Source organism: Arabidopsis lyrata, assembly GCF_000004255.2.
Source record: "Arabidopsis lyrata subsp. lyrata unplaced genomic scaffold ARALYscaffold_6, whole genome shotgun sequence".
Classification (NCBI taxonomy): Eukaryota; Viridiplantae; Streptophyta; class Magnoliopsida; order Brassicales; family Brassicaceae; genus Arabidopsis; species Arabidopsis lyrata.
Window position 1 is genome coordinate 2,436,850 of NW_003302550.1, and position 25,735 is coordinate 2,462,584.

General features: G+C 35.1%; 5 protein-coding genes and 1 long non-coding RNA gene across 7 annotated transcripts; 3 read left to right on the forward strand and 3 right to left on the reverse strand.

Moving 5' to 3' along the window:
- Positions 1-86: 86 nt before the first annotated feature.
- Positions 87-1,113, reverse strand: LOC9309328 (putative RING-H2 finger protein ATL71). Its single transcript, XM_002873214.2, has one exon. It carries the CDS (start codon positions 763-765, stop codon positions 172-174), a length of 594 nt encoding a protein of 197 aa, XP_002873260.1. The 5' UTR covers positions 766-1,113; the 3' UTR covers positions 87-171.
- A 1,223-nt stretch (positions 1,114-2,336) lies between these two features.
- LOC110227191 lies at positions 2,337-4,510 on the forward strand. The gene is made up of 3 exons (XR_002330978.1): positions 2,337-2,632; positions 3,362-3,433; positions 4,037-4,510. It is a non-coding gene; the product is annotated as an uncharacterized LOC110227191 (long non-coding RNA).
- Positions 4,511-4,564: 54 nt separating this feature from the next.
- Positions 4,565-5,735, forward strand: LOC110227786 (agamous-like MADS-box protein AGL80). The gene has a single exon (XM_021023384.1). The coding sequence runs from the start codon at positions 4,783-4,785 to the stop codon at positions 5,515-5,517; it is 735 nt and encodes a 244-aa protein (XP_020879043.1). The 5' UTR covers positions 4,565-4,782; the 3' UTR covers positions 5,518-5,735.
- A 1,402-nt stretch (positions 5,736-7,137) lies between these two features.
- LOC9309329 (nuclear transcription factor Y subunit A-10) lies at positions 7,138-9,287 on the forward strand. The gene is made up of 5 exons (XM_002871174.2): positions 7,138-7,374; positions 7,727-7,969; positions 8,170-8,261; positions 8,346-8,552; positions 8,627-9,287. Exons 2-5 carry the CDS (start codon positions 7,777-7,779, stop codon positions 8,942-8,944), a joined length of 810 nt encoding a protein of 269 aa, XP_002871220.1. The 5' UTR covers positions 7,138-7,374; positions 7,727-7,776; the 3' UTR covers positions 8,945-9,287.
- An 11-nt stretch (positions 9,288-9,298) lies between these two features.
- LOC9307291 lies at positions 9,299-11,980 on the reverse strand. 2 transcript variants are annotated; one of them, XM_021023569.1, is made up of 3 exons: positions 11,747-11,980; positions 9,719-11,629; positions 9,299-9,631 (listed from the first exon to the last, which is right to left on the reverse strand). In XM_021023569.1, exons 2-3 carry the CDS (start codon positions 11,618-11,620, stop codon positions 9,581-9,583), a joined length of 1,953 nt encoding a protein of 650 aa, XP_020879228.1. In that variant the 5' UTR covers positions 11,621-11,629; positions 11,747-11,980; the 3' UTR covers positions 9,299-9,580. The 2 variants fall into 2 exon arrangements, with proteins under 2 accessions (XP_020879228.1, XP_020879229.1); XM_021023570.1 differs by having other exon boundaries at positions 9,719-11,980.
- Positions 11,981-18,851: 6,871 nt separating this feature from the next.
- Positions 18,852-24,192, reverse strand: LOC9309331 (ABC transporter G family member 22). The gene is made up of 11 exons (XM_021022315.1): positions 24,085-24,192; positions 23,475-23,899; positions 22,007-22,077; positions 21,366-21,601; positions 21,124-21,279; positions 20,862-21,045; positions 20,468-20,776; positions 20,078-20,365; positions 19,693-19,977; positions 19,508-19,615; positions 18,852-19,384 (listed from the first exon to the last, which is right to left on the reverse strand). The coding sequence occupies exons 2-11, from the start codon at positions 23,878-23,880 to the stop codon at positions 19,169-19,171; spliced, it is 2,259 nt and encodes a 752-aa protein (XP_020877974.1). The 5' UTR covers positions 23,881-23,899; positions 24,085-24,192; the 3' UTR covers positions 18,852-19,168.
- Between the last annotated feature and the right edge of the window lie 1,543 nt (positions 24,193-25,735).

The following is a 25,735-nucleotide window of genomic DNA, read 5'->3' on the forward strand; positions in this document are numbered from 1 at the left end:
ATACGTCTTGGTCTTGCTCCACTTCTCCACTAATTAAAACTATTTTTGTAAGAAGAATATAATGCATGTTTGTGCAACAGAACCAATAAAAATCGTGAAACTTTACAGCTTAGAGATTATTATATACTCTAATAAAAATGTCAACAATAATTTCTTTAAAACGCGACGAAGTCAAATATCCATCATTGGCCGGCGGGAAAAGGGAACAACGTCAGCGACAGGTGTCATCGCCGGTGATGGTAACGGAGACGTACGGCAAACGGGACACGTAGGATGAAGCCTCAGCCAAGGGTCAACGCAAGTGTCGTGGAACAAGTGGTTACAATCAGGCAAAACCCTGATCATATCCATTTTTTTGTAATCCGCGAGACATATAGAACAACACGACGTCGTACTGGATTCCTTTTGCAAGCTATAACTCACACGAGCCTCTTCGTACGGAAGCTTAGGAAAACTCTTGATCACCTCCTCGTTTAGCCCCATGACTTCGACCACAACGGTGTCGTTTTCATCACCTTCGAAGTCGAACTGATCTTGGCCAGGTTGTAACGTTCCATTGGTCTCTCTTCGCCGGCGTCTTGTCCTTGGAGTGGTCGTGGGAGAGGCAGAGATATGGCTTCGAGTGCAATAATAAGAAGTGAGGGTGATTGTGGTAATTAGCATAAGTATACCAATGGAGACTCCTATCCCGTAAGCCAATCCACCCATCCTATCTGTGTTCGTTAGCCAGTGGCCGGAGTAAGGTGGCACCACCGTCGCATTCATTACGACGGTCAGAATTTTTTTTCAGTCTGAAGAGAAAATGATGTGTATAAGAGGAAAGTAATGAATGTATTCGGGAATGTATATGTTTTTTTGTCATTACGATGATGAAGCTTCAGAGTCAACGATAAGATGTAGTTATGTCATATAGTTTTGTTTTGTTTTGTTTGGTATATAGGGTGATTTTACACAAATTAACACATAATAACCAGTGGCGTTGATTAATACAGCTTTTACAGATATTCAAATTATTTTTAAGACTTAAATCGATCATTTAGAGGCTAGTAGTTGATCACAGATTTTAGTAACCCATTGAATGTTTTTTAATTATCATAAATACAACCCATTGAATGCTTTTTAAGAGCAATATTATTGGGAGAAACTTAGTTTTGGTTCTTAGCCCAATTTTTGGTGCTTAGCTAAGAGTCTTTCTTTAGCAAAATTATGAATTGCACTTTTAATTGAGTTAAGAACCAAGTTAAGAACCAAATTAAGCACCTCTCAATAAAGATGGTCTAATTATCCACTTACACTTTTGCAACTTTAAGTCAATTTGTGTTACGATGATGGGATATATGGCCATTTCGATCAAATAGTAGTCCATAAGACTTTTGTTAACTCTAAAGAAAAATATCAATTCTTATTTCTTAATTATATATACGTATTATAATAAATCATGGCATGTTGACTGTTGAGTGCTTGAATGAAATGACGTATTTGATCGTCTTGTTGGCTGCTTCTTCTGACCGCTTTAACTACGATATTTGCTTTATTTACTAGTTCTTATTTTTCCACATATTCAAAAACTATAATGTTTACTTATATATATATTTACACAATAATTTGGTCAACCTAATAATTTCTATAACCTACAGTAATATGAAGCAAATAACTAAAATTTCATATGGTTTAACTACACAAAACGTTTTGTAATTTTCACATGCAGTAAATGTTATAGCATTCACTCAAGAATCAAGATTTATTGCGATGATGTGTGCAGTGTGCTATATTCCAAATGAGACATGAAAAATAAAATACGGGTTGCACAACCTATTTGAGTTCTCTCTATGAACCAGGAAAGTATTTTGGTTCAAGATCTTAAGAATATTAATATGTGAAAGAGTATTTTTGAGTGGTAAAACATGTGGTCTTCTCTGTTATAGTTTGTATGTTTATGTTGACTGGATGGACTCAAATCCGTGTCTTCTGATGTATGATTCTCAAGATTTATAATTTTGACTAATTCTAATCATTTCATTTTTAATGAAATATTTACATTTTTATCGGAAAAAAAGAACATGTGGTAACAAAATTTGGTAAGAGTATTGATGACAATTTTGATAGTAGCTAGTTGAAATGCATGTCGGTCCATATCCTATTTATTTTTTTCAACTAGATTCTCATAAAACCATTTTATCTTGTCATAGTATCAAGTATTAATTAATTAGGATTATACTCTTAGCATTACATATATCACATACTAATTATTTATAATGTATTTTACACATATGCACATCACTTTGAAATTTTTTATGTTAAAGACAAATGTAATTTAGATGGTCAAAAAAATAATTGTTAGATAGTAAACATATGTCATTCAAAAATTATTGAAAATGATGATGTGTCTATGCTACGCTGGAGTGGACATATAGTTTTGTACTAATATGCGTATAAGTTTTGGGCTTTATGTATGTGGGCTTTAGACTATCAACAAAGAAATATATTATACATAGAAACGTATACATTTATTGTTTATCTTAAACCTAATTTTGTTTTTTTTCAATCGCCGCTATTACGATGCATTATTTTGTGTCTTGATAATCTCAAAATTCGATATTCGACGGAGTTTTAACCTTGAAATTTCTTAATGGTGAGTAATTCTCTCTTAAATTACATGATACACTATTATCTAGATTAGTTGTCTTTGCGAATTTGAAATATTTGAAATTTACACTTTTGTTGATAATAGGTTCTTGATATCACATGTTTAGTGAGATTCAAGCTTTTGTTTAAGATATATACTGTGTATTTGGAAAAAGTGGCCTAAGTTTGTGTGTGCTTGTTAGTGCTTTGTTTAAGAGATTGTAATTTCATGTAATTAAGTTATAGTAGATATTGTATTGTTGTGGATTGTGTTGACCTTTGTGTGTGCTTGTTAGTGTTTTATCGTGTTGACAACTGGCTATGCACATATATAGTTGCCAGTACAACCGGACGAGAGGACTATAGATAGATGTAACGTCCGATACGGTGGAACCTGTGGAAGCCTACATCAAAATAATATGATTTGATTTGGTAGCTATCTAATATATAGCATCTGATGAGGGGAGGAGGTTTAATTTAGAGCATCTCTAGATCAGTAGAAATTTCATCAAAGAGTAATAAATAAGACTGAAAACTAATACATTTAAATCATGAAGATAGTGAAAACTTTGTTAAGAACTCTCCGATGGGAGTGCTCTTAGGGTTTATACCTTGGTCTATTTTTGGTTTGGGGACTGCAATTGCAATTGCTTTCCCTAGCTCACCATTGTTTACCAAATTCCTCTTGTTAATTCAGTCACGTCTTAATTAACCATGTTTTTTTCTGTTGGCTCAGCAACATCCATTCTAGTTGGATTTGGAAGGTGAACATAGCATCAATATTTAAGGAGGTGCAAGCAAGTGATCGGTAAGCTGAACCTATTAACATCTCATATTTCCTTCTTAATTACTGATATCCTCCATTAATACCCCGATTAATATTTCCTTATGTATCCATTCCATTTTGAATGCTCGTACGTAAATTTTTTTTTTTCAATGTTTTTGTCATTCCTCCTTTTTTACATCCTTTATCAATTTTATTATATTTTCTGCAATCTCAAATTATTAGTGCTTTATCTCATTTCATACGACATATTTGTTTTCACCTATATATGCAGCCATGCAGGATCTTTTAATCAAAAGAGTTCACCTCGCCACAAAACAAAGTTATAGCTACTATATATTTGTTAGGTTGTAAGCCTTGTAGGTAAAGCAAACGCATTGCTCATATTTTAATATATTTAGATAAAGAAAAAATAGACATGTCACATGTTCTTTATTTCTTAAAACATCTTGATTATGATATTTACATTCTAAAGTTTTCAATTATTTTGTTATCTATGTTATAAATATATACGTTAGAAAAATAAAGATTTATACGAATATTTGAATTCACGATGGATTTGTAAGATTATTTTAAATGTTTTTACAAACAACTAACAAGTAGCCTCTAATCAACATCTTTTTCTAGGTCTCCATGGACACTACACTACATGTATTTCCCAGAGTGCGTTGAATCAAAATCGGGTCACACGAGTGCAGAGGGAATAGGAAACGCGATGGCATCGTCTGCGTGTATCGTACTTGGTGTAGCATATTAACATGTGTCGTAAAGGAAAAGCTGCATGCATGTATTCCCTTTTCCCTCTCAACCGCATTTGTTTTTCACATACAAAAATGTGTATATATATCTTACTATTAAAATAAAACAGAAAATTCATAAAGAAAAGAAAGTGCTGAATGTTGATGATACTTAAAATACAATTGACCTATTGTTAAAAAAAACGAAAAACTGCACGGAAATATGATAATAACGTAGAGGAGAAAACATAGAATAAACAAAAAAATTAACTTATGCCTTCACGTTAGAGTTAGGTTTTATTTTTCTTGATTTTTGTTTTGATGTTGTCCATGATATTTTGTTGGAGGATGTTCATGGGACAGAACTTCCGCGTTATGTTTGGTTTTAATTCCTTTTTTAATTTAATAAATCGGGGGAGTCATTGTCTCCTTCTCGCTCACCAAAAAAAAACAAATTTTTTACTAATTAAGTTGCCAAAAAATCCATTCAAACATTTTCCAAGGGAGACTACAACCATGGACATTCTCCCCGTTCAGCCTCTTATCCTTGGATTTGCTTATATAAGACCACACCTAAGATGCTTAGTTCACACCACAAAAAAGAAAACAAAAAAACATTCCAAGTGAGACTAAGCCATGGCTAAAAAAAAGACAGCCTGGATCCGGGACTATAAGACCCGGAAATCCAGCCTAAAGAGGAGATTAACCGGTCTAATGAAGAAAGTGAACGAGCTGTCCATTCTGTGCGATATGCCAGCTTCACTGGTTGTTTTCAATCGAGAAGAAGATCAATTGGCAGCGTGGCCATCTTCCGAGGCGGCTAAGTCACTCATCGACAAATTTTATTCTTTAACGGACCATGAAAGGACCATGAAGGCCGTCGATCCGGAGTCATACGTCCAGACCAATATCGAAAAGATTGAGAAGAAACTAGCCGATACTCGGAAGGTTATCACGGAGCTTGAGATGGAACATCTCATGTTCGACCTCCAAAATGGTCGTGAACTTGCTAATCTCTCCCCAACCGAGGTTGATAAATTAATATCGTATTCGGGTAAGAAGCTTATGTGTTTGAGTAAACAGATGGGTTCTACGGTGGATCATGAGGCCCTGAGGGCTTCGAATGTTGCGTCTGGGTTAGGTGGAAATGGTTTTAACATGATGGGAACTGGAAGAAGTTTCTATTATTTGGATAAATGGGTCTTCGTTGATCCACAAGTCCAAAAACCTTGTGATGATGAGACTCATTTACCCACAATGGTCACTGGATTAGACCTAAACATGGAACCATCTGATGACGTTTATGAAGACTTGGGGACCTATAAAGGAGAGAGCAGCAAGGCCGCTGGTGCTGAAGACGATTCCGAATGAAGCTGCCGTACGTCGAAGTTGACCTGACAACGTGTCTTAAATTTTTCTCGAAATAATGTTGTTCTTTTTCTATTATTGTTGTTTCTTCTTGCTCGTTTCATATCTCTAGTTTTTTTTTCTGTTTTGGTCAAGTTTTTATCATGTCTCTTGTTGTGTTAAACTCTTGTATTTGCTTGTCATGTCGACTTAATTTTAATCGAATGTTTGTTTCTTTACTATTCTTTGCAGTTTTGAAGAACTCATCCGTATTTAACAAATTTGTGCAAAATGTTAGGGCATAGTTTTTTTCTTTCTAAAGCATCGTATTTTAATAAGATAATCATTGTCATGCACGTAAACAATTAGAGAGATTATTATTCTCATGCATCGTACATAGTTTTGTTCATATTTTGACGCTTTTTGAAACTTGATGAAACATCTATATGCTACTTTTTATACTCTATTTATATTCAACACTTAATTTTTCCTTACTATATATAACTAATTCATTTGTTCTGCTATAACAAATTATTTTTATTATTATGATTAGGACTTGTATCCTATTAATTTGTGTTAGTGTTTTCATAGTATTATCACCCAAGTTCAATATCCAATATTGCATGTTGTTTACAATAAAAATTATTCTCATTTAAACGACTAAGTCAACTTGGTTCATGCACCTTAATTCAAATTGCATTCAAAAAGAAAGTTTGATGGGAAAAATGTTTAAACTTTAAAGCTAATGAATATATTTACTTGTTATTTTCTTTCTTTGACCTCTCTTTATTTCCAATAAAAGTAATAAGTTTGACTATCTAAATAATGAAATGTTATTATATGATAAAAGGAATGCATGACCCAAATGTAGGAATAAGAATATTCATATAAACCAATATACATATCATAGAAGTAATTAAAAGGAAAGATATCTTATTGTATTTAAGAAGTAAAAGGGAAGAAATCTCGGTGTATTTAAGAAAAAAAGGAAAGATATCATGTTCTTTCCTTTGACAGCTCATCATGATATTTTCTTAAAAGAGCAGATAATAAAGTCAGGATAAGGTCAAAGAATATTTATGTTAAATTTTAGAAGGAGTGATATCTTATGTAGGATATTTTCCTCAAATTGATGAGTGCTGAAATTGGGTCAAAATTAGATGGGCCGATTTAATCCGACCTAAGTAAACCCAATTGAAATGTGTATGTAGCTCTTCTGGGCCGATTTAAATATGGCTCAGAGGCACTAGCACTATTAGCAAAGTTGTTGTAGAAAAATGGGGCTTATAGTGGGCCTTTATTAATGGGCTTATAATGTCGATCCAAATTGTTAGAACCGACATTTGATAGAAGGGAATTTTTGTAACCTTTTTTGTTTGTCACAACTTTTTTCTTCGAATGTTCTCAAGTCTCAACCAATCAGAGTATCAAACGGTACAAGCCATACCCAATACATTGTTTGTGTAAAGAAACATTGGTGAACACTCAAATTTATCAGAAGGGAACAAAAAACAAACTTGACGACAAAGCAGTACTAGTAGTACTGTTACTTGATGGAGATGATTATGAATGAAGTGGGATCATTGCAGCTTGTGGAGAGAGCACGTCAAGCCAACGCTACAGTTAACTAGAGCAATAATTCTGTCTTTTTTTATGTCACCTACTACTTACTAAAGAAAACATTTTCTAATAAATATTTTTTTAAAATAATATACTCGCATGAAAGTTGAAGGTGATTGGTTGATGAAGCTATTGTTGTTTCCATTACACTTGTTCACTCATCTCTTTCTCTCTCCTTCTCTCTGTGGATCTCTTTGTTTCTAATTTGGAACCGACATAGCTCCCAACTAATAGGAATCTCAAAGCTTCTCACTCTCTTGTGTAAGTTTCCTCTACTTATGTTTTTCTTTATTCCAATTTGGATTGTTCTTGTTAAGCTTCTTCTTCTTTATTGGGTCCTCGCGTATCTATTATGGATCTTGTCTAGCGTTTTGCACATTAATGTTTCGTTTGTCGATTCGATTGTTTAGTCTACTTTTATAGTTTCTCCCAAATTTTCTTTCTTTAGACGACAAAAATTCATTTTCTTGACTGTGATCTTGAGATGGGTTCGTTCGTGTGCTTTGCTTTTAAAACTCAGTCCAAACATTCTTTCCTTGTTAGAGTTTTTATCTTTCGACAAAGATTTCACTGAGACAAGTCTTTAGTTGTTGACTCTTTTTTTGTTCAACAGATCTTTTGTGGCTCTCTTTCACTTTTCCATTGGACTTTTGGACATAAGCTATGCAAACTGAGGAACTTTTGTCGCCACCACAGACTCCTTGGTGGAATGCTTTTGGATCTCAGCAGTTGACTACAGAGAGCCTTTCCGGCGACGCTTCTGATTCATTCACCGGAGTTAAGGCAGTTACTCCTGAGACAGAACAAGGTGTGGTGGATAAACAAAGTTCTACAACTCTCTTGACTTTCTCACCTGGTAAACTCTCAACTTTCTTAAATGGAAGCTTCTGGAGTGTTCTTACTGAAATTCTGAGCTTTTATGTGGAAATGCTAGATTACAAAACCGTAACATGTATACAGCTTTCCAAGAAGACATTACTTCTCTGTTTCTTGCACCTTACAGAATGATTACAAATGCTTTATAAGGTAAATTTATATATTCTGACATTGATTTAGGTGGTGGAAAGAGTTCAAGAGATGTGCCAAAGCCTCATGTTGCTTTCACGATGCAATCAGCTTGCTTCGAGTTTGGATTTGCTCAGCCAATGGTACAGTTTTCTTGCAGTGTAACAATCTAAAAAAAAAAACAACTTGCATTTTGTTCCTGAGTATATGTTTTGTTTTCATTATAGATCTACACAAAGCATCCTCATGTAGAACAATACTATGGAGTTGTTTCAGCCTATGGATCTCAGAGGTCTTCGGGCCGATTAATGCTGCCTCTAAAGATGGAGACAGAAGAAGATGGTACCATCTATGTGAACTCAAAGCAGTACCATGGAATTATCAGGCGACGCCAGTCCCGAGCAAAGGCTGAAAAACTGAGTAGATGCCGTAAGGTAACTTATTGAAACTATTTGTTCATTTTTTCAGTATGCATTCCAAAATGTTGCCTTATGTTATGATGTTTCAGCCATATATGCATCACTCGCGCCATCTCCATGCTATGCGCCGTCCTAGAGGATCTGGTGGGCGTTTCTTGAACACCAAGACAGCTGATGCGGCTAAGCAGTCTAAGCCAAGCAATTCTCAGAGTTCTGAAGTCTTTCATCCGGAAAACAGGACCATAAACTCATCGAGGGAAGCAAACGGGTCAAATCTCTCGGATTCTACAGTTACAAATATGGATTACTTTCTAAGTTCATCGGTCTATTCTTCTGGTGGCATGGTCATGCCTATCAAGTGGAATGCAGCAGCAATGGATATTAGCTGCTGCAATCTTAATACATGATGAGCAGATAGGGGACAAGACAAGATTCGGTTCACCGGTCTTTTGTCTTGTCCCTTATCTTTCAGCCAAATGGAGAGAGAACTTGTGTCCTGAAAAAGGACATTGTGTTTCCTTGGTTTATAAGTTTACCATCCGTTTGGCTGTAAACAGGCAAATCATCTTTGGCTCATCCTTCATCAAGGTCTTTTATCCGGTCTGTTTCCTTCTCCTAATAAAATTTGAACTAGTGAATAAACACTGATGGATTTGGTACTACCTTCTTGTTCCAACTAATGTGTGTGTTGTAAGAAACTCTTGCCTTATTTTCTGATGTTGTAAAACAACTGTAAGAATTTCAAGTTAATGTGGTTTATGTAACAAAGTCAAAGCCAAACTTCACTAAAAGAGCTAAAGCATGAGTATCACATATTACAGAGATGTTTAAGATTGCAGAGACCAAAATTTGCCTCAGAACTAGCTGCCAATCCAGAACAAACTTAGAGTCAATTTAAACATTATTAAAGAAAATTTAAAGAGATTGAAAAAGCATTTCCCTGCATTCTCCCACCACGTTCTGTTTCTCTTTTATTTGTTTGCTGGAATTTGGATCTCCCCAGCTATTTTCTCCTTCAAACTTGCCACGTTTTCCGGTAACGACTACACTGTGAAGTCAATGACTTGCCACTCATCATCGATCGTAGAGGAATCCTGAAAATGTATGACTGCTGATTAGATACAAAGTCAAGTTAAGAAACAAAAGACTCCAAGAATCAGAAGAAAACATTAAACAATTACCGGATGTTGGTCAGCAAGAAACTGGTCTTCTGGAACAGGTGCTGACTCGTTATGTAGAGGCAGTGGTGGGGGAGAAGGAGATGTTTCAGGCATAGGTGGTGATGGGTGCACAACCATACCAGGCTGCATTTGTGTTGAAAGGTGTTGAGGTTGTAGCACGTTAGCAGAATAGTCTTCATCCTCCAAACTAGCAAAATAGTCAAGCAAATCAATCATGGCCATATCCACTCCCTCCTCTTGCTTTTCCAATTGAAGACAATGGAAAAAACCATCAAGAACAGTCGCCGTAAAATCATCACTCTTGCTCAGCATTTTGGAAGGCATTAATACCCTTGAATACGCAATAACAAGCCTATTGTAAAAACTGAACCTGCTACTAGTTGACTCCAAAAACTCAAACTTAGGGTTCTCAACCACTATCTTCTTCAAATCCCGCACGAAATTCATCCCGTACCGCGCCATAAACTGCGCTGTGAGCTTAATAATACCAAGCTCCTTGAGTGTGATCTCCTTTTCAGGGAATTCAAATCCAACACCGAAAGATCTCAGAACATTAGGTTGGATATCCTGAGCTCTATCTTGATTCTGAGCACAGTATTCTGCAAGCTTAAGCTGATAAAATGCGTGATAAGGGTGAGTGCTCCACACAAATCTGTATCTTGTATCATTCATACTAAGTTCCATGAACCTTCTTGCAGTCTCCAACCCATTTTTGGAAACAAATAGTGCAGTCTTCTGGATAAAATTTCTGATTTCTGGAGGTGGCTCAATAGTTGCCACACTCGCAGGAGCTTTATTTGAATTGTTTTGACCCGATTGCAAATCATTCTGTGGCCGAGGTGGTGTAGGTTTCATCATGTGAGAAGGACCTTGAAGATGAGTAAACTGAGATCCAAGTGGACGCAGAATTAGAGGTGGTAGTGGCGGCATCATCATCATTGGAAGGTATTGTTCAGGTAGTGGTTGCAACACGTCATCCTCCACGTTAGCAAAAAACTCGAAAGCATGCAAATCAGTCATAGCCATCTCCACTCCCTCCTGCTTTTCAAGAGCTTGATCAAGAAGCTTGAAAAAACCATCAAGAATTTCCCCCAAACCAGCACCATTCTTTATGGAACGCTTAAACACCCTCGAAAACCCATCAACAAGCCTATTGTAAAAAGAGTACTTGCTATCAGTTGACTTCACAAACTCAAACTGAGGGTTCATTACCACTTTCTTCATCAATTCCACCCGAAAATACTTCCCATACACAGCCACAAACTGCGCTGTGAGCTTTATAATATCAATCTCCTTGCGCGTGATCGTTATCCCTTTAGGAAAGAATGGGAACTTGACAAGTGGAGACCGAGACAGAAACATGTTAGCAAAATACTCATAAGCATGCAAATCAGTCAAAGCAATCTCCACTCCATCCTCCTCCTTTTCAGGCACTTGAGCAAGAAGCTGGGAGAAAGCATCAAAAACTTCCCTCGTACTATCACTCTTCGTCTTCAGCTTTTGGGAAGGCATTAACACACTCGAATACCCGAGAATAAGCCCCGTGTAAAAACGGTTCCTGCTGTCAGTTGGCTTCATAAACTCAAACAGAGGATTCCCAAACACTCTCATCGTCAATTCGCGCCGAAAATACTTCCCATAAACAGCCACAAACTGCGCTGTGAGCTTGATAATATCAACCTCCTTGCGCGTGATCGTGATCCCTAGAGGAAGGTATGCGAACTTGATAGGTGGAGGCTTAGGCATATCCATGACTGGAAGCCTAAGATAGTCTCGTGCATCATCAGTAGCTGGAGTGTCATCATTCATTCTCTCGAAACGACGTGTGCTTTCTGAATCCGCCCAAACTTGATTTGCATTGCTTTGCCTCGATCGCAAATCCTTGTGCATCGAAGGGTACATATTTTTTTTCTACAACCAGAGAAACACTAAAAATCAGATTCAGAGAGAAGGGAGAGAACTACTGAGAGAGAGAGAGATCGAAAGGAAAAAATAAGAGGAATCGGAGAGAGATTAGAAACACCGTACCTCAGCCGCGACTTGGATACCTAAAGCTTGGAAACGAAGGAAGCGAAGAAGAAGAAATCAACTATGAGCCCTAGGCTACTACTATTTAATATCTTAACCAAACTCCTTTGGTGGTTTTCTAATGGGCCTTTATTGATTAGGCTTATAATTTCGGTTCATACTAATTTGTTAAACCAACTTCTAATTTGATAGAAAAGGTTTTGTTCTATGATTTGGATATTTAATCTTTAATCGTGATTCACGATTCTGATTTTTTTTGTTGTTGCAAATACTCACAAGTAAAGTCACAACAGCTTTACTTGATTAAAGTATAGTTTTATTGGAACTTAATACATTCTCTCCTTTTCTTTTAATAAGAAAAAATAAAAGTGTAGGCCAGGTTTGCCGCGAAGTACGCAAGAAGCACTTGTGTCTTCTTTTTTTCTGTTTTCCCTTTGCTTTTAGTGCAAAACCTACATGTGTATATTTGTGTTTTTTTTTTGTTTCTTTTTTTTGTCTGTTTTCCCTTACCTTACTTTTGCACTAACACAACACAACCCAATGTTTTGGTTGGAGATCTACAATCCGAATAACTGTTCGGTTTAATTCTCACTTTTTTAGTTTTATAAAAATTAATACTCTACAAAAATAACTATAGTATTTGTTTGAATTGGTTTTGCTTCGATTTACGGTTTGCTTTGGTTTTTCAGTTTTCGTTTAGATTTTGTATTAAAATACATCTTTAAGGTATAGAAACATTGAATTATTGAAGCTATTATGTATGAAGTCAGTCTATTGAAAAAGTTCCAAGGGTTTCTTTGTTTCATCTGATTCGCTTTTTGCAAAAAGAATGACTATGACGTAGTAGAAGTGTGACATGGTAACGACATGGAAACGTGTGACATAGAAATTAAATGACATGGAAACGTGTTGACGTAGACGGATCCATGCCTTTTGCTATGTGTTTCAGCGAGTAAAGTGGGTTATTTTTAAGGTACGTGAGGGTCGGTGCCGGCTCAACAGTATTATAGGCCTTAAGGCAAAAACAAATTTTAGGCCTTTAGAATTATTTTTTTTTGTGTTCTTTGTATTATATAAATAAATTGTATGATATTTTTATTAAAAAGTTAATTATTAAAACTAAAAACAATAATAAAAAAATTTATGGGCCCTTCTAAATTTTATTTTTATGTTGTAATTTAAAATTTTAATATTTTTATAAAAAAAAAATTAAAATGGGCCCCTTAATTATTGGAGCACGAGATTGGATCCCTGACCGTCGCACTGCTCGCCCCCTATTTGAGCCGGCACTGGTGAGGGTGTAGGGAAGAAGATCGAAAAAAAGTCGTAGTGGGATTAGCTGTTGGAATGTCTGTGATTGCGTTGGTTATGAAAAAATTCTATGCTATATTTGTGTTGGCGTAACGTAAGCGGTGAAAAAGTATGAAAAACAAAGAAGGTAAAAGAGATTTGAATGACGCTAACTACTTGTGTGGAAAATCCACCATGACTCTCTTTTAGGTAGGGCCCAAACGTGTGATATTTCACTTTCCTATTCTTGTACATTCAGTGTTTTTAAAAACTTTTTTCATAGTATAATGTAGTGCTAACTGCTAAGTTCACGTGCCTCACTGCCGCAACGACCACCATAATTTGTACGATGTGAGGTCAATCATTTTTGTTAAACGTATACATACATGTATTATGATAAAACAAAATGTACATGTATGTATATACGAAAAAAAATAATAATAATGTATGTATATACGGTAGGACATACACAATAGAATTATTCGACTTTAATGATAGTTTTGCTTCTGGGATGCGACTATTCCTTTTTTTTCTTTGATATAGTTTTCGTCGTCACTCGCTCTATTTTACTTTTTATTCAAAAGATAGTACTAATCAAGTCTCAAAAGCCCCCGCTCTTTTTCCTTCACACTGCATCATCCGTGGCTCCTTCCCTTATTTATATGTAGTTTCCTTCCCTTATTTATATGACTACCATTTAAACGTATAAAAATTAGCATATATACACATATAATTATATATATATATATACATATAAAGTATGAAAACACTCGGTTTAATAAATATATATATGCAAATGCTATTTAAGCGTTATGCAAACTAGAGAACGAATCTAAAATAATATTGGTGGATTGAAATAGAGAAAATAATATAATGATAATAATCATAGTAACAAAATTGATTTACGACATACTATGTCATATGATTATTAGGTTCATAAGTTACTATCCTAAAGATAAATATTAAAGTGTAAGAATCGCAATTAATTAAGACGACATAGTGGCAGTAATCGTAACTACACTTTAAATATTAATGAGAGAAACCAAACTCAAACTCTAAACACTAGTAACCATGCTGAGTATCACATACAAAATATTCAAATTTATAAATTTAAGATTACAGAGACAACACAAGCCAAACTTAAGTCAGTACAGATAAGAGTTAATTAAGAGATTGAAACGGCATTTCCCTCTGCACCCACAAGCGACGTTCTTCTTACATAGACAGTGTTAGGATCTCTCCTGCTCCCACATTGTAGTGTGCAAGTGATATGTTGTCCTCTAAAACACCGGTTTTTCCACTTATCTTGTGTTTGTTTGCTGGAATTTGGATCTCCCCAGCTATTTTCTCCTTCAAACTTGCCACGCTTTCCGATAACGACTGCACTGTGACCTCAACGAGTTGCCCATCATCGCCGTCTTGAACAACAACCCTGATCCTGATCGTCGAGGGACCCTGAAAAATGTATGACTGCTAGTTAGATACAAGTCAGGTCAGATGGCAAGCATCCGAAGAAAACATTACCGGATGTTGCGCAAGGAACTGGTCTTCTGGAACAAGAGCTGACTCGTCAAAATTTTGTCTCCTTGGCTCTGGTTCCCGTTCCTCAAGTAGAGGCAATCACTAACTTCATCAAACCCAGCCAGAAACCATACCCATACCGCACCAGAAACTGCGCTGTGAGCTTAATGATACCAAGCTGCTTGCGCGTGATCCCTTCAGGATATGTAAATGGATAATAACGAGGATAAAGACCATCATCAGTAGCTGGGGCATCAGGAATACCAGACTGCATTTGTGTTGAAAGGCGTCCAGGTGGTGACAACTCCCCACCCTCCCTGCTAGCAAAATAGTCAAGACCCCCCACAAAAGCATGTGAATCAATCATAGCCATTTCCACTAGTCCATCCTCATCCTGCTTTTCCCCTTTAAGAAGTTTGAAAAAACCCTCAAGAACAGGCTCCTTGCAAGGATGAAGGACAAGCAGCTTCCGGTAAGGAATTAAGACTCTCTCATATGCATCAACAAGCCCAAGAAAAAAAGTAAACCTGCTATCAGTTGTCTTCATAAACTCAAAATCAAACTGAGGAGGAGGGTTCACAGTCACACTAGTCGCCAGAAATAAATCCCATAGCGCACAACAAGCTGCGCTGTGAGCTTAATAATAGCAAACTCCTTGCGGGTGAAACCTGAATACAAGTAAACTGCGAGCTGGATCCCTGGATGGAGCATCAATTGTTCATTCTGAGCTCTTTCTACCTATAAATTATTGGTTTAAGAAAAAAATCGCCCAAACGAACTATCAAATCTACTGAAATAGGTCTGATTAAAAAGAGGAATCGGCAACTGAGGGTTTTGAAGAGAGATAAGAAACAACACCGTACCTCAGCCGGCCAGAACAGCAGTGACGTCGAACGAACGACTTCTTAGCCCTTATAAAGCTTGGAAATCGACAACACGAAGAAGAAATAAACTGAGCTCGAGTCTAGTATTTATCAACCAAACTCGTGTTCCAACGGGCCTTTATTATTTGGGCTTATAATTTCGGTCACTTTTTATTTTTCCTTTTTCTTTTTTTAAAAAGCATTTAACTTTTCTGTGTGAAAGTTTCATAACTTAGCTAAGGGATTAACTATTTAACTATTTAATTTAATCTCTGTTAAGAAATTTACTACTAAATAATATTCCTTTTGGTGTGGATATCTCATCAAAAAATAAATCTTTTTTAGTTTTAGTATTTTTATGTTAACTTTTCATTTGACATTTTTAAACATATCAAAAATTACATCTTAAATATATTCAATTGTATTAACTAGTCCCAGGGCCGGTTATTGGTATGTGCAAGTGGTGCATTTGCACCGGGTCCAACAAATTTAAGGTCCAAATTCATAGTTTTTCTATTATTTAATTATTTAATTATGCTGAAATTTTATAAAATATCCATATGTAAAGGTCCCAAAATTTTATTTTAAAAGGTAATATTGAGGCCCAAAATTAATAAACAAAAATAACATGTCCAAATAGCTATAAAATACAAAATAATTTATGAAATATAACTTTTTGTAAATATATATATATATATATATATATATAAATTTTTTATTAAAGATAGGATTTTTTTTTTGTATGGCACCGGGTCTTACCGATGAGTGAGCCGGGCCTGACTAGTCCTATTTATTAATATAAAATAAAACACCAATAATCTTAATATTTAATACTTCAATCTATTATAAATAATACAATCAAAGTTCTGCATTTTCTTAAATACCACAATTAAGTAAATTTAACAAATATGGTGGAGGAAAATATTGAAGATATGAAGTCTATATGTATAAGGGAAGAAAATAATAATTATTTTCATCAAAATACCAAAATGTTGACAACAAAATATATCAAAACATAATTTTGAATTCTTTATATCTCAGTTTTTCTATAAAAAAATATTTATTGTATTATTGTATTAACTAAAACAATATTTTTTATTCACCTTAATCTATACTAGTATTTTTGCAACACTTTGGTGACGGGTGGGTAAAAATGCTTCCGGATATATCGGATACCCGACCCGTTTTTAAAATTCCTTCACAAAAAATTTGTTGGGTCGGGTTATATTTAACCCAACTCATACACCGAATATTCCATATTTAATAATTTAGATATTTAGAGATTTGATTAAGATTTATAATTATGATTCTCCTATCATCTTTATTTGATTTGTTTTTAACTGTTTTGAATCATCATATAATACATAAAGTAAAAAAAAATCAATTTTTTTCTGCATATACTGTGATTCGAAATTTTAAAAACAGACATATATTATCCAATTGACGAAAATGTGTGTTCAACGTTCTACATCGATTAAAATATTTAGACAAATGATTCAGAATCATATCATAAATAAGAAAATTAATAAAATAAATGAGTTTTTTTGCCGGACGGGTTTGGCGGGACGGGTTTTTGAATCAACAATAATAAAAAGATTAAAATATTATTAATCCGTCGCTTCAATACGGATTAAATCTTTTTTTTTTAATACCACAAATATTAGACATATTAAATCAGTCTCATTTAGAAAAGATTATATAAAACCAAAAATTGTCATGTGGTATAATATCCCGTGGTCTTAGAGGACGATATGATTTGTAAACTTTTATATATAATAAATAATCATTAAATTTTAAAATAAAAATAAATCACGGGACGGGTTAAGAAATTACTGAACATGTTATATTTCGGAAAAGATTTATATGGTGGACGAATTTGAATCAATATTTATATACCGCTTTAATACGGGTTAAATCTTCCGTTTATTAATAATTGTCTTGTGGACTCGTGGTATACCATTACTTAATAACAATTATAAACTATAATATAAATAAATATGTTATAAGGGGATACAATTTACAAAATATTTTTATACTAACTTTAAAATTAAATCATCCCGCGGTGTACCGCGGGTTAAAATCTAGTTATATAAAGTACAAACAATACTAATATCATACCTAATGGAGTTTCAACCTAATTTTATCTTATGATTTCTAATTATTAAATATATATATATATATATATATATATATATATATATATATATATATATATATATACTATCAATCTAATCAGCTCAAAATTTGTTGACAAGATGCAAAAATTATCTAAACCGAAGTTACAAAAAAAAAAGTCAGGACCGGACTCAACACAAAACAGTCTAAATCCTCTTAAAATTTTTAGAGAATTTCTTCATCGAGGTCGACCAAGTATCTCGGCCCATTCTTTTTTTCGAATTTAATGTTAAATTATATTCAAAAGAAAATAACGTTTTTGCATCAAGTGCATCATAAGTTTAAAAGATTTTGAAACTGAAATTTTTTTAAAAAAATGTTTAGAGATGCAAGATGACTTGAGATTCAATGCCTAGATGCAAACCAAGTTTGCAGTCCAGTTTCATATCTCTTGTTTCCTCGGATTGTTGAGAGTTGATTTCGAATTTACTTATCTAGCCATTTGATAAGTGTAGCTGATTACTTTGCTAGGAAACCCTCTACGCGTTGATTATGGTGACGTGAGATGTAGTGTATGTTGGTTTGCCAATCTCGGCCCATTCTTATAAAAAATAAAGTAACTTCGCGGGGAAAAATTGCGATCGGCCACACCCATCACAGTGTGGCGTTTCTATCAGATTCCGCGTAACGTTTTCCGTTTCCTGAAATCTGATTCTGCGGCTTCCCAATTACCGCCGGTGAAGTCTTAACTATTATTTTATTCTTCAGATTACTCGAATTAGGGTTTCTTGCAAATTCCCCACTGGGATTTTGAGTTGGGGAGGAAGTCTTAGGTCGCAAAACATTTTTTTTTCTTTTGAAACACGTTTCATGTAACTGCGTCTGCGTTCTATGTTTCACTATGTCTAGTTAATATCATCCATTGATTTTGTACATCATCAACATTTTGGAGCTCTAGAACTCTTGATCTAATTGTCGTCCTCAGGTCGCAACATTATGTTTATGTGATTTGTGTTCAGTTTCTCGAATTGTTCAGTTAACGTTTATGCAATTGTATGACTGTTTATAATATGGATTTTGTGTACCTGTCTCTATTCCATTTTCCACCTATTGTTAAGAGTTTGGAGAAAATAAGTGAAAAATGAGGCAAAAGCTGTGTGGGAGCCTGAATACCACAGAGTGTTTCTTGAGTTTTGCGTGGAGCAAACGATGCTAGGGAATAAACCCGGGACACATTTTTCGAAAGAAGGTTGGAGAATGCAGCTTTAAAACCATTGGGATACAATGGGCAAGGCAGTGGGATTCTCACAAATAAATGATTAAGAATAATTGGATTGGGACTTGAGAAGATCTGATCAAACCATAAGGTTCTTCTCGTTAATAGACATGAACCATTCTTAGATTCAATCTACAATTACAAACTTAAACAGATATTTATCTCCAATCAAGACATCTATCGCCATCCAATCATTATCAAACTCACAACACCTTTGTAATTAAGAAAGAATAATCTTAGGACCAATCTCTTAATCAGTGTCAAGGCTTGGTCGTGTCAGGATCATCAAGATCTGACGCTCTCTTTATGTCTTAGTGCTTCTTCTATGTTATTTGATTTCTTCGTGTGGAAAATGGGTTATGTTGCTATCTTCATTTGCCTTAGAGACAGATACGCGAGGAGGCGGTAACCGAAAATCATGACAACGAGTGCGGCTACTTCAGTTAGTCCATTGTCTATTCTCATCCCGTTGATGGATTCAGCGAAGTCCTGATATTGTACTTTAAGAAGGAGCTTGTAGGTGTGGTAATTGAAAGATAGATAACGTATCCACGATATGAAAACCGGCACTTTCTGTGGAGACACAAAAAAAAAAAAAAAAAAAAAAGGAAAGAAACAGAGGAAGTCAATAAAACAGAGGAAATCAAGAAATGGAGGAATTTAAAAACAGAGGAAATCATGAAACAGAGGACTTGCCTTGACAAAGAATCCTCCGGCGAGCATGAATGTCATGACAGTTACTGAAGCCAAAGTTGTAGCCTTCTTTAAATCCATTAAAACGGCACCAATTGCAAGTCCGAGTCCCTAGCAAAAAGAATCAAAATCAGCATTTAGGTTATACCTTTCTCGTTGATTAGGGAATAATTTCGATGTGAACATACCTGAGCTGCAATGATGCAAAGGAAAACTATTAGTATGCTCAAGAAGAAGGGATATGGGCTAATCCGAAGACCTGTCATGAAATAGACGACAAGAAGGAAAAGAGATGGTAGAATAAAGTCTAGAGGGAGATCACTCGTGGTTCGAGCTAGGAAATACGCGCTTAATCTGTACATATCCGCTGCTCTCTCCTTATTTAACATCGCTCGCTCTTGCGGAAACGCAAAGATTGCTGTGAAAACAGGGAAAAATCCCCAAAAAACTGCTATGAAGAAGAGCAAACCGGCCTGCAAAAAGAAAAAGAAGCATAAGAATGTAGAGAATGATATTAGTAGTGTGCCTAAAAAAAAGTAGTTATCAAAAATTCAAAACCAAATGATAACATACCTGATCTTGTAGTCCCACTGGAGTCCGAATGTCCGACTGCCACCAGAGAAGACCTAAAATGACAGCTGTGGAAAGAACTTGAGTAACACGCAACCAACTGAAGTATTCGTGTCGCCGTTCTTTGAGTCCTCTGCAGAACAGTATGCAATATTGCTCCCACCAGCCCGCTCCCCATTGGCGCTTTAGGCGCGTACTTTTGGCCTTAGCTTCTTCGTCGAGTGGCACAGGATCCAATAGTTTCTTCTTCTCCTGTTCTGCAACCCGAGTCTCGTATGCCTCCACTAGATACTGCTTACAATTTTTCGATATATATATATATATATATATTAATACTCAATTTAGTTTCAGGTAATCTTAAATTGCTAGACATGTTTTTGTTTCTATAATTACCTCATGAACAATAGTAGGAGATGGCTTGCCAGTTTGAGTTTCTCTGCCTGAATTGCCAACTTGAACTCTGTCATCTAACTCAGAAGGCACAGAGATATCATTGATGTTACCGTTGGCGAGATCAAGCAAGAACTCTGCAGGATTCATGGCGATAAGAGGAGAGCATCCAATAGAAGAGAAGTAATCCAAAGCTTCTGATGATTTTCCAAAGTAGAGAAGACTTCCTCTTCCTAGTAGAATCAGCTTGTCAAATCTATGGAAGAGCCTGCTCGAGGGCTGATGTATTGTTGTGATCACGGTTTTCCCCGCCTGTTCCGAACACATTTTCCTCAAGATTCAGAAAAAGATCAAAGCAAAAATACAAATTGTCTAAAAAAAAAAAAAACAAACAAACCTCGGCGATGTCGTGGAGCATCAGAATGGTTCTAAGAGCAGTGGTGGAATCTAAACCAGAGGTTGGTTCATCAAGAAGTAATAGAGAAGGATTAATGATGATCTCGTTTCCAATAGAAACTCTCTTCCTCTCTCCACCTGATACACCACGCACGAATGCTCCTCCAATCATAGTGTCTTGGCACCTGCAACCATCCAAGTTTTTTCTTAGAAAATCACTTATAATTTGTTAATGTTTGGAACCTCTAAACGATCCAGCATACCTCTCCAAACCCAACTCTTGGATAACGTCTAAAGCTCGTTGTTTCTTCTGCTCTCTCGTAAGAGTTTTTGGTAAGCGCAAACGAGCAGCATAGGTTAGCGTTTCTTTCACGGTAAGATGAGGAAACAGAACATCATCTTGAGTCACAAACCCAATCCTGCCACCAAATCAAGAAACAATCGTTAAGTCCCCATAGGTATTCATATACAAGAAAATGTGAGTTTTAGAGCCAAAAATACTGACTTGCTTTTCAAGTATTTAGAGTAAGGCTTGTCGTTGTAAGTAATAGACCCTCCGGTAGAGGATTGAGAGATTCGACCAGCGAGTAAGCTAAGAAGAGTTGTTTTGCCACTCCCTGAAGGTCCCATGAGAGCAAGAACTTCACCAGGACTCACACTCCCACTTATCCCAGTTAATATCTCCTTTTCCGCTGAAGAAGTCAATTTCTTGATCACCACTTTGTATGTAACATCCCTGAACTGCATCAGTTTCACAAAAACCACCACTAAGTCTTGAGATTACATAATTCATAAAAATAAAACCTATTTAAAAAAAAACAAAAAAAAAAAATCTTATTATACATTTCACTTATTTCCCCTCTTAGTCTAATCTTAAGTCTTAACTATGGATATTTTAAGTCTTGTACATGAATTTCATGTAAGATGAGATTATGTACAAGACCTGAACCTGGTGAAAAGTAGATACACAGAGATAGAGAAAAATGTGTGATATTCTTTTGATCTCCTCTCAGTGCCTGTGCAAACAGAGAAGATCAGTACCAAAAGAGATCAATCCCATACACGAAAACCACTAGCTACTACTTCACTCCAATTTCTAACATTTCTTTTGCTCTTTTATTTTTTTGGTTTGATATAAGTATTTACCTTGAGAAAGATGGGCAATGTTGGTTCTGCTTGAAACTTAGGCTTCTTCTTTCCCGCTTCAATATCTTCGGCTGAAACAGTTAGGTTATACTGTTGATTCATCTTTACTTAATAAACCAAAAGAAGTCAGTGACTCAGTGAATGAATCTTTAAGTAGGTGAATGTTAACACCTAAACACTATGGAAAGTGAGCTTATGTTATACGATGTATAAACAGTAAACTATATGTTGGCCAATCTTTGTCAGCCAGCTAAACGTCTTTTACGTAAGATTTAGACTTTGAGGTACACTATTGACAGATTACAACAGACCAAACACAAAAAACTCCAAAATTGGGACCCATTATTGACTAATTAGTAGAGATATATTGGACTTCTTCTCACCTATTTTTATACCTACTTAGTCATAAAAAGCTGTTAAAATGTTGGTGAATCAATATCACTACGTGACGTTACAAATCACTAGTTTCTATTTTGTTCCTTTTTCCCGACTCGCTACTCTTTATTTAAATATTTAGTTTCTACCTACAATATAAGTACATATGCACTTAACACAAAAGTGTATAATTAAGTGAGGATAAATTGAACATGAATAGTACAACTATGATGGACTACTGATGTTATCAAAACAAAGAGTTCACTAGTGGTGAATTATTGACTTTTTAAAACAAATGCTCAGATTGACAAAATGTCAACATATTTATAAATAAAAGAAACAAAAGTACTATATACTATATAGTTATATACTTTAAACACCCATTATAAGTGGTAGGCATGCATCGTTGACACAATTAATTAGTATTTATTTAAGCAAATTAATGTCATAACTTTTGTTAATGTACAATCTCTTTTAAAAACAGTATCGGGTGTTTGACCAAAAAAAAAAAAAAAAACAGTATCGGGCATTTTGAAGCATTTTCCATATCGTTTTGAATATGGGGCCAACATCATATATAAGATTGAAAGAATAGTTTGCACTCGAATAAATATTAAATTACAATTATCATTTCAAACCACTGAGGTTGATAATATAATTATTTTATACAACAAAGATCTTATGTATGATTTTAATGATTTCTCATTACATATTAAAAGAATAAACATATTAATTGCAAGCACCACTGAATATGCAATTGAAAAGTGAAAAGAAATGAAAACAACAAAAAAAAAAAAGTGAAAAGAAAATAAGTGGTGGGAGTTTCAGTTGCACGAGAAAGAGAACACGTGGAACAAATTAGAAGGCCAATTGTTTGCGTCTCTGTTAAATAATTTATCCAACTCTCATGCAGCAAAAAGGCAAAGCAACGCACACCAATCATGTATCCGTTGTTATCATTATTATTGTATCATTTAATTGCATGTCTTAATGACCATACTACCCTCTAAGTATGGGAACATCGTAACTAAAATGACCAAATTACCCTTAGACTAAAACAAGTGGACTAGTGAGATAAGTTCGCACGACTTACGTATCATCTCCTCGTCGCTGAACGGTTTCGAGTCGGAGATTTCCTCCGGCGGCATAGCGAACCCAGTGAACGAAAATGATAGCCCGAGCGACGCGCTCGATGCACGACTCAGAGCAGCGCCACTGCTTACTTCCTCTAGCTCGAGCTTTAGCTGAGCGCTCCTAGACTTCCTTATGTGTGTTCCGGCTCCTCCACTCCTCCCCGGAGACGCCCCCATCATCAGCCTCCGGCTTGATTTCCTGGACAACGTCCCTCCTCCTCCAACGGCTGCTGGAGCCGTCGCAGGCACACCATTAGCGTCCATGGAGCCGTGAGGTGACCTGATGGCTGCTGCCACCGTCTCATATAGCTGCTCCGATCGTGTTCGAGCTAAACCGGAGGCCAGCGGTGGCTTTTCCATTGACATTATGACGTTTCCTAAAACTGCCGACGATAAACCATAAATCATAATCCATATTTAAAATTGAATACCAATATTTACGTTCAGGATCATATATAGCTTATATAAGAGTAAGGAACATAAAAAAAAAAAGAGTAAGGAACATAAACAAATGGCATACATATAAATAGAAATAAGAAAACAGGAATGACTATAAGAAGATGGGTATGTTTGGGGAACTAAAAGATAAAAAGTGTTTCCACTGTTTGAAAGAGGTTTGTTTTTATGGAAGAGATGATATTGTTAAAGCTTGAAACTTGTGACACCCTTTCTAAGCTGCTTCATCAACCTTCTTTATATAGTAGCATTTATGAGTGGTTCAACTCCAATTACGAAAATACCCTTATGTTCAACTTTTCATACATGTATATATAATAATATTGGCTGTAAATAGATGACATGGAAAATTTTGAGTTGAACATATGTTCAACTCATTCCTCTACGAAATAATAGATCAAAGGGTTGAACAATTTTATTTTATAATCTGTTCATTTTTTCAATTTTTTGGATTGAATGAGTTGAATCAATTTTCCAACTTTTTCATCTCAAATGGTAAAAAATGAAATGAATGGTTATTCAGCTCTTTCAACATTTTATTTTAAATCAATCATTTGCATCCAATAATTTTCCTTTTTATCGTTGATTGGTTCATATCTTCTTATTAGACCTAGAACAGTGTCATTACCATTTGGTTGACGTTATTAGGAGTTTTATTATGAATTATAAACAAAAAACCGTATTCGAATTGAGATATGATGATATCAAACCTATTATTTCTAATCAAAACTGTTTGCACTTAACTCCAATTAAAAATTGACAATAATACTCTTTGGTTGAATATTGGTTTGAGCTAACCGATCTCAATGCTTGAATTTTGTACCGAATGAGTGATAGATTAGTGGTTAGCATTTTGATTGATTACACTGTATATTTAGTTTAACCCTTTTGTGTTAGATGATTTTTCACTTTGTTTTGTTTAGTATTAGCAACGGTCCAGTTTTGGATATGATCTACGATGATGTAAGAAATATATTTGAAGTTAGTCGGAACAAAACATCATAATTAAAACAAATTAAAACGTCATATGATTAAATCCGGTTTCAGTGGCACTTAATCAAACTACAGTTTCTAACCATTGTATAAACTACTCACTGATCAACCATATATATGCTTTCTGCTTTATTTTTCAAAAATAATATGAATTCACATTCGCAGCGCTGAGTATAACTTGACGAGTAATAGCGATAGTTTGCGGACACGATGTTTCCAGCTAAGTATGAAGCTTCCTATCATCCTGACCGTACACGTGGTGGGACATACGAATATTATAATATATATACATGTTTTCTCGTATATGAATATTAAGCAGTTGTAGTAATCAACCATCGATCGTCTCGGATCCTCTTTTAGTACGACACAGATAGTCCATAAATTTCATGATTAGAAATCTACCAATTAATATGGAATCTTATTTTCAGATTATCTCATACTTCATGTAATTATAAATGCATCAAATCATATTTTTAAACCCAACTCTGCCAAGTGATAAGGGGATTTGCGTATTTTGAAGAATAATGTGATACCTTTACACAACACCATACAAATAAAATTGGATGTACATAATATTTTTCTTAAAGAGGAAAAGTTTAATTTGTCCGATTTTTCCGCTACTTAATAAAAATGATAGTTCATACTTCATATATCCTGTTTCCTTTTTTCTTTCTTTCTACATATAATTATATCAAACAAAATGCTATGTCAATTAATTTCAAAATGACTGAGACATGCATGTTCAATTTCTTCTATACAAAATTATTGAATA

Bases quoted from the DNA above. Each gene is read 5' to 3' on its own strand.
- LOC9309328 (XM_002873214.2), bottom strand. From the start codon at position 765: ATGAATGCGACGGTGGTGCCACCTTACTCCGGCCACTGGCTAACGAAC.
- LOC110227786 (XM_021023384.1), top strand. From the start codon at position 4,783: ATGGCTAAAAAAAAGACAGCCTGGATCCGGGACTATAAGACCCGGAAA.
- LOC9309329 (XM_002871174.2), top strand. From the start codon at position 7,777: ATGCAAACTGAGGAACTTTTGTCGCCACCACAGACTCCTTGGTGGAAT. The intron at 7,970-8,169 runs GTAAACTCTCAA...ACATTGATTTAG, and splicing joins TCTCTTGACTTTCTCACCTG to GTGGTGGAAAGAGTTCAAGA. The intron at 8,553-8,626 runs GTAACTTATTGA...ATGATGTTTCAG, and splicing joins AACTGAGTAGATGCCGTAAG to CCATATATGCATCACTCGCG.
- LOC9307291 (XM_021023569.1), bottom strand. From the start codon at position 11,620: ATGTACCCTTCGATGCACAAGGATTTGCGATCGAGGCAAAGCAATGCA. The intron at 9,632-9,718 runs GTAATTGTTTAA...ATACATTTTCAG, and splicing joins TTCTTGCTGACCAACATCCG to GATTCCTCTACGATCGATGA.
- LOC9309331 (XM_021022315.1), bottom strand. From the start codon at position 23,880: ATGTCAATGGAAAAGCCACCGCTGGCCTCCGGTTTAGCTCGAACACGA. The intron at 21,602-22,006 runs GTAAATACTTAT...AAACTGATGCAG, and splicing joins CATTGCCCATCTTTCTCAAG to TTCAGGGATGTTACATACAA. The intron at 19,385-19,507 runs GCAAGTCCTCTG...GTGTCTCCACAG, and splicing joins CCGGAGGATTCTTTGTCAAG to AAAGTGCCGGTTTTCATATC.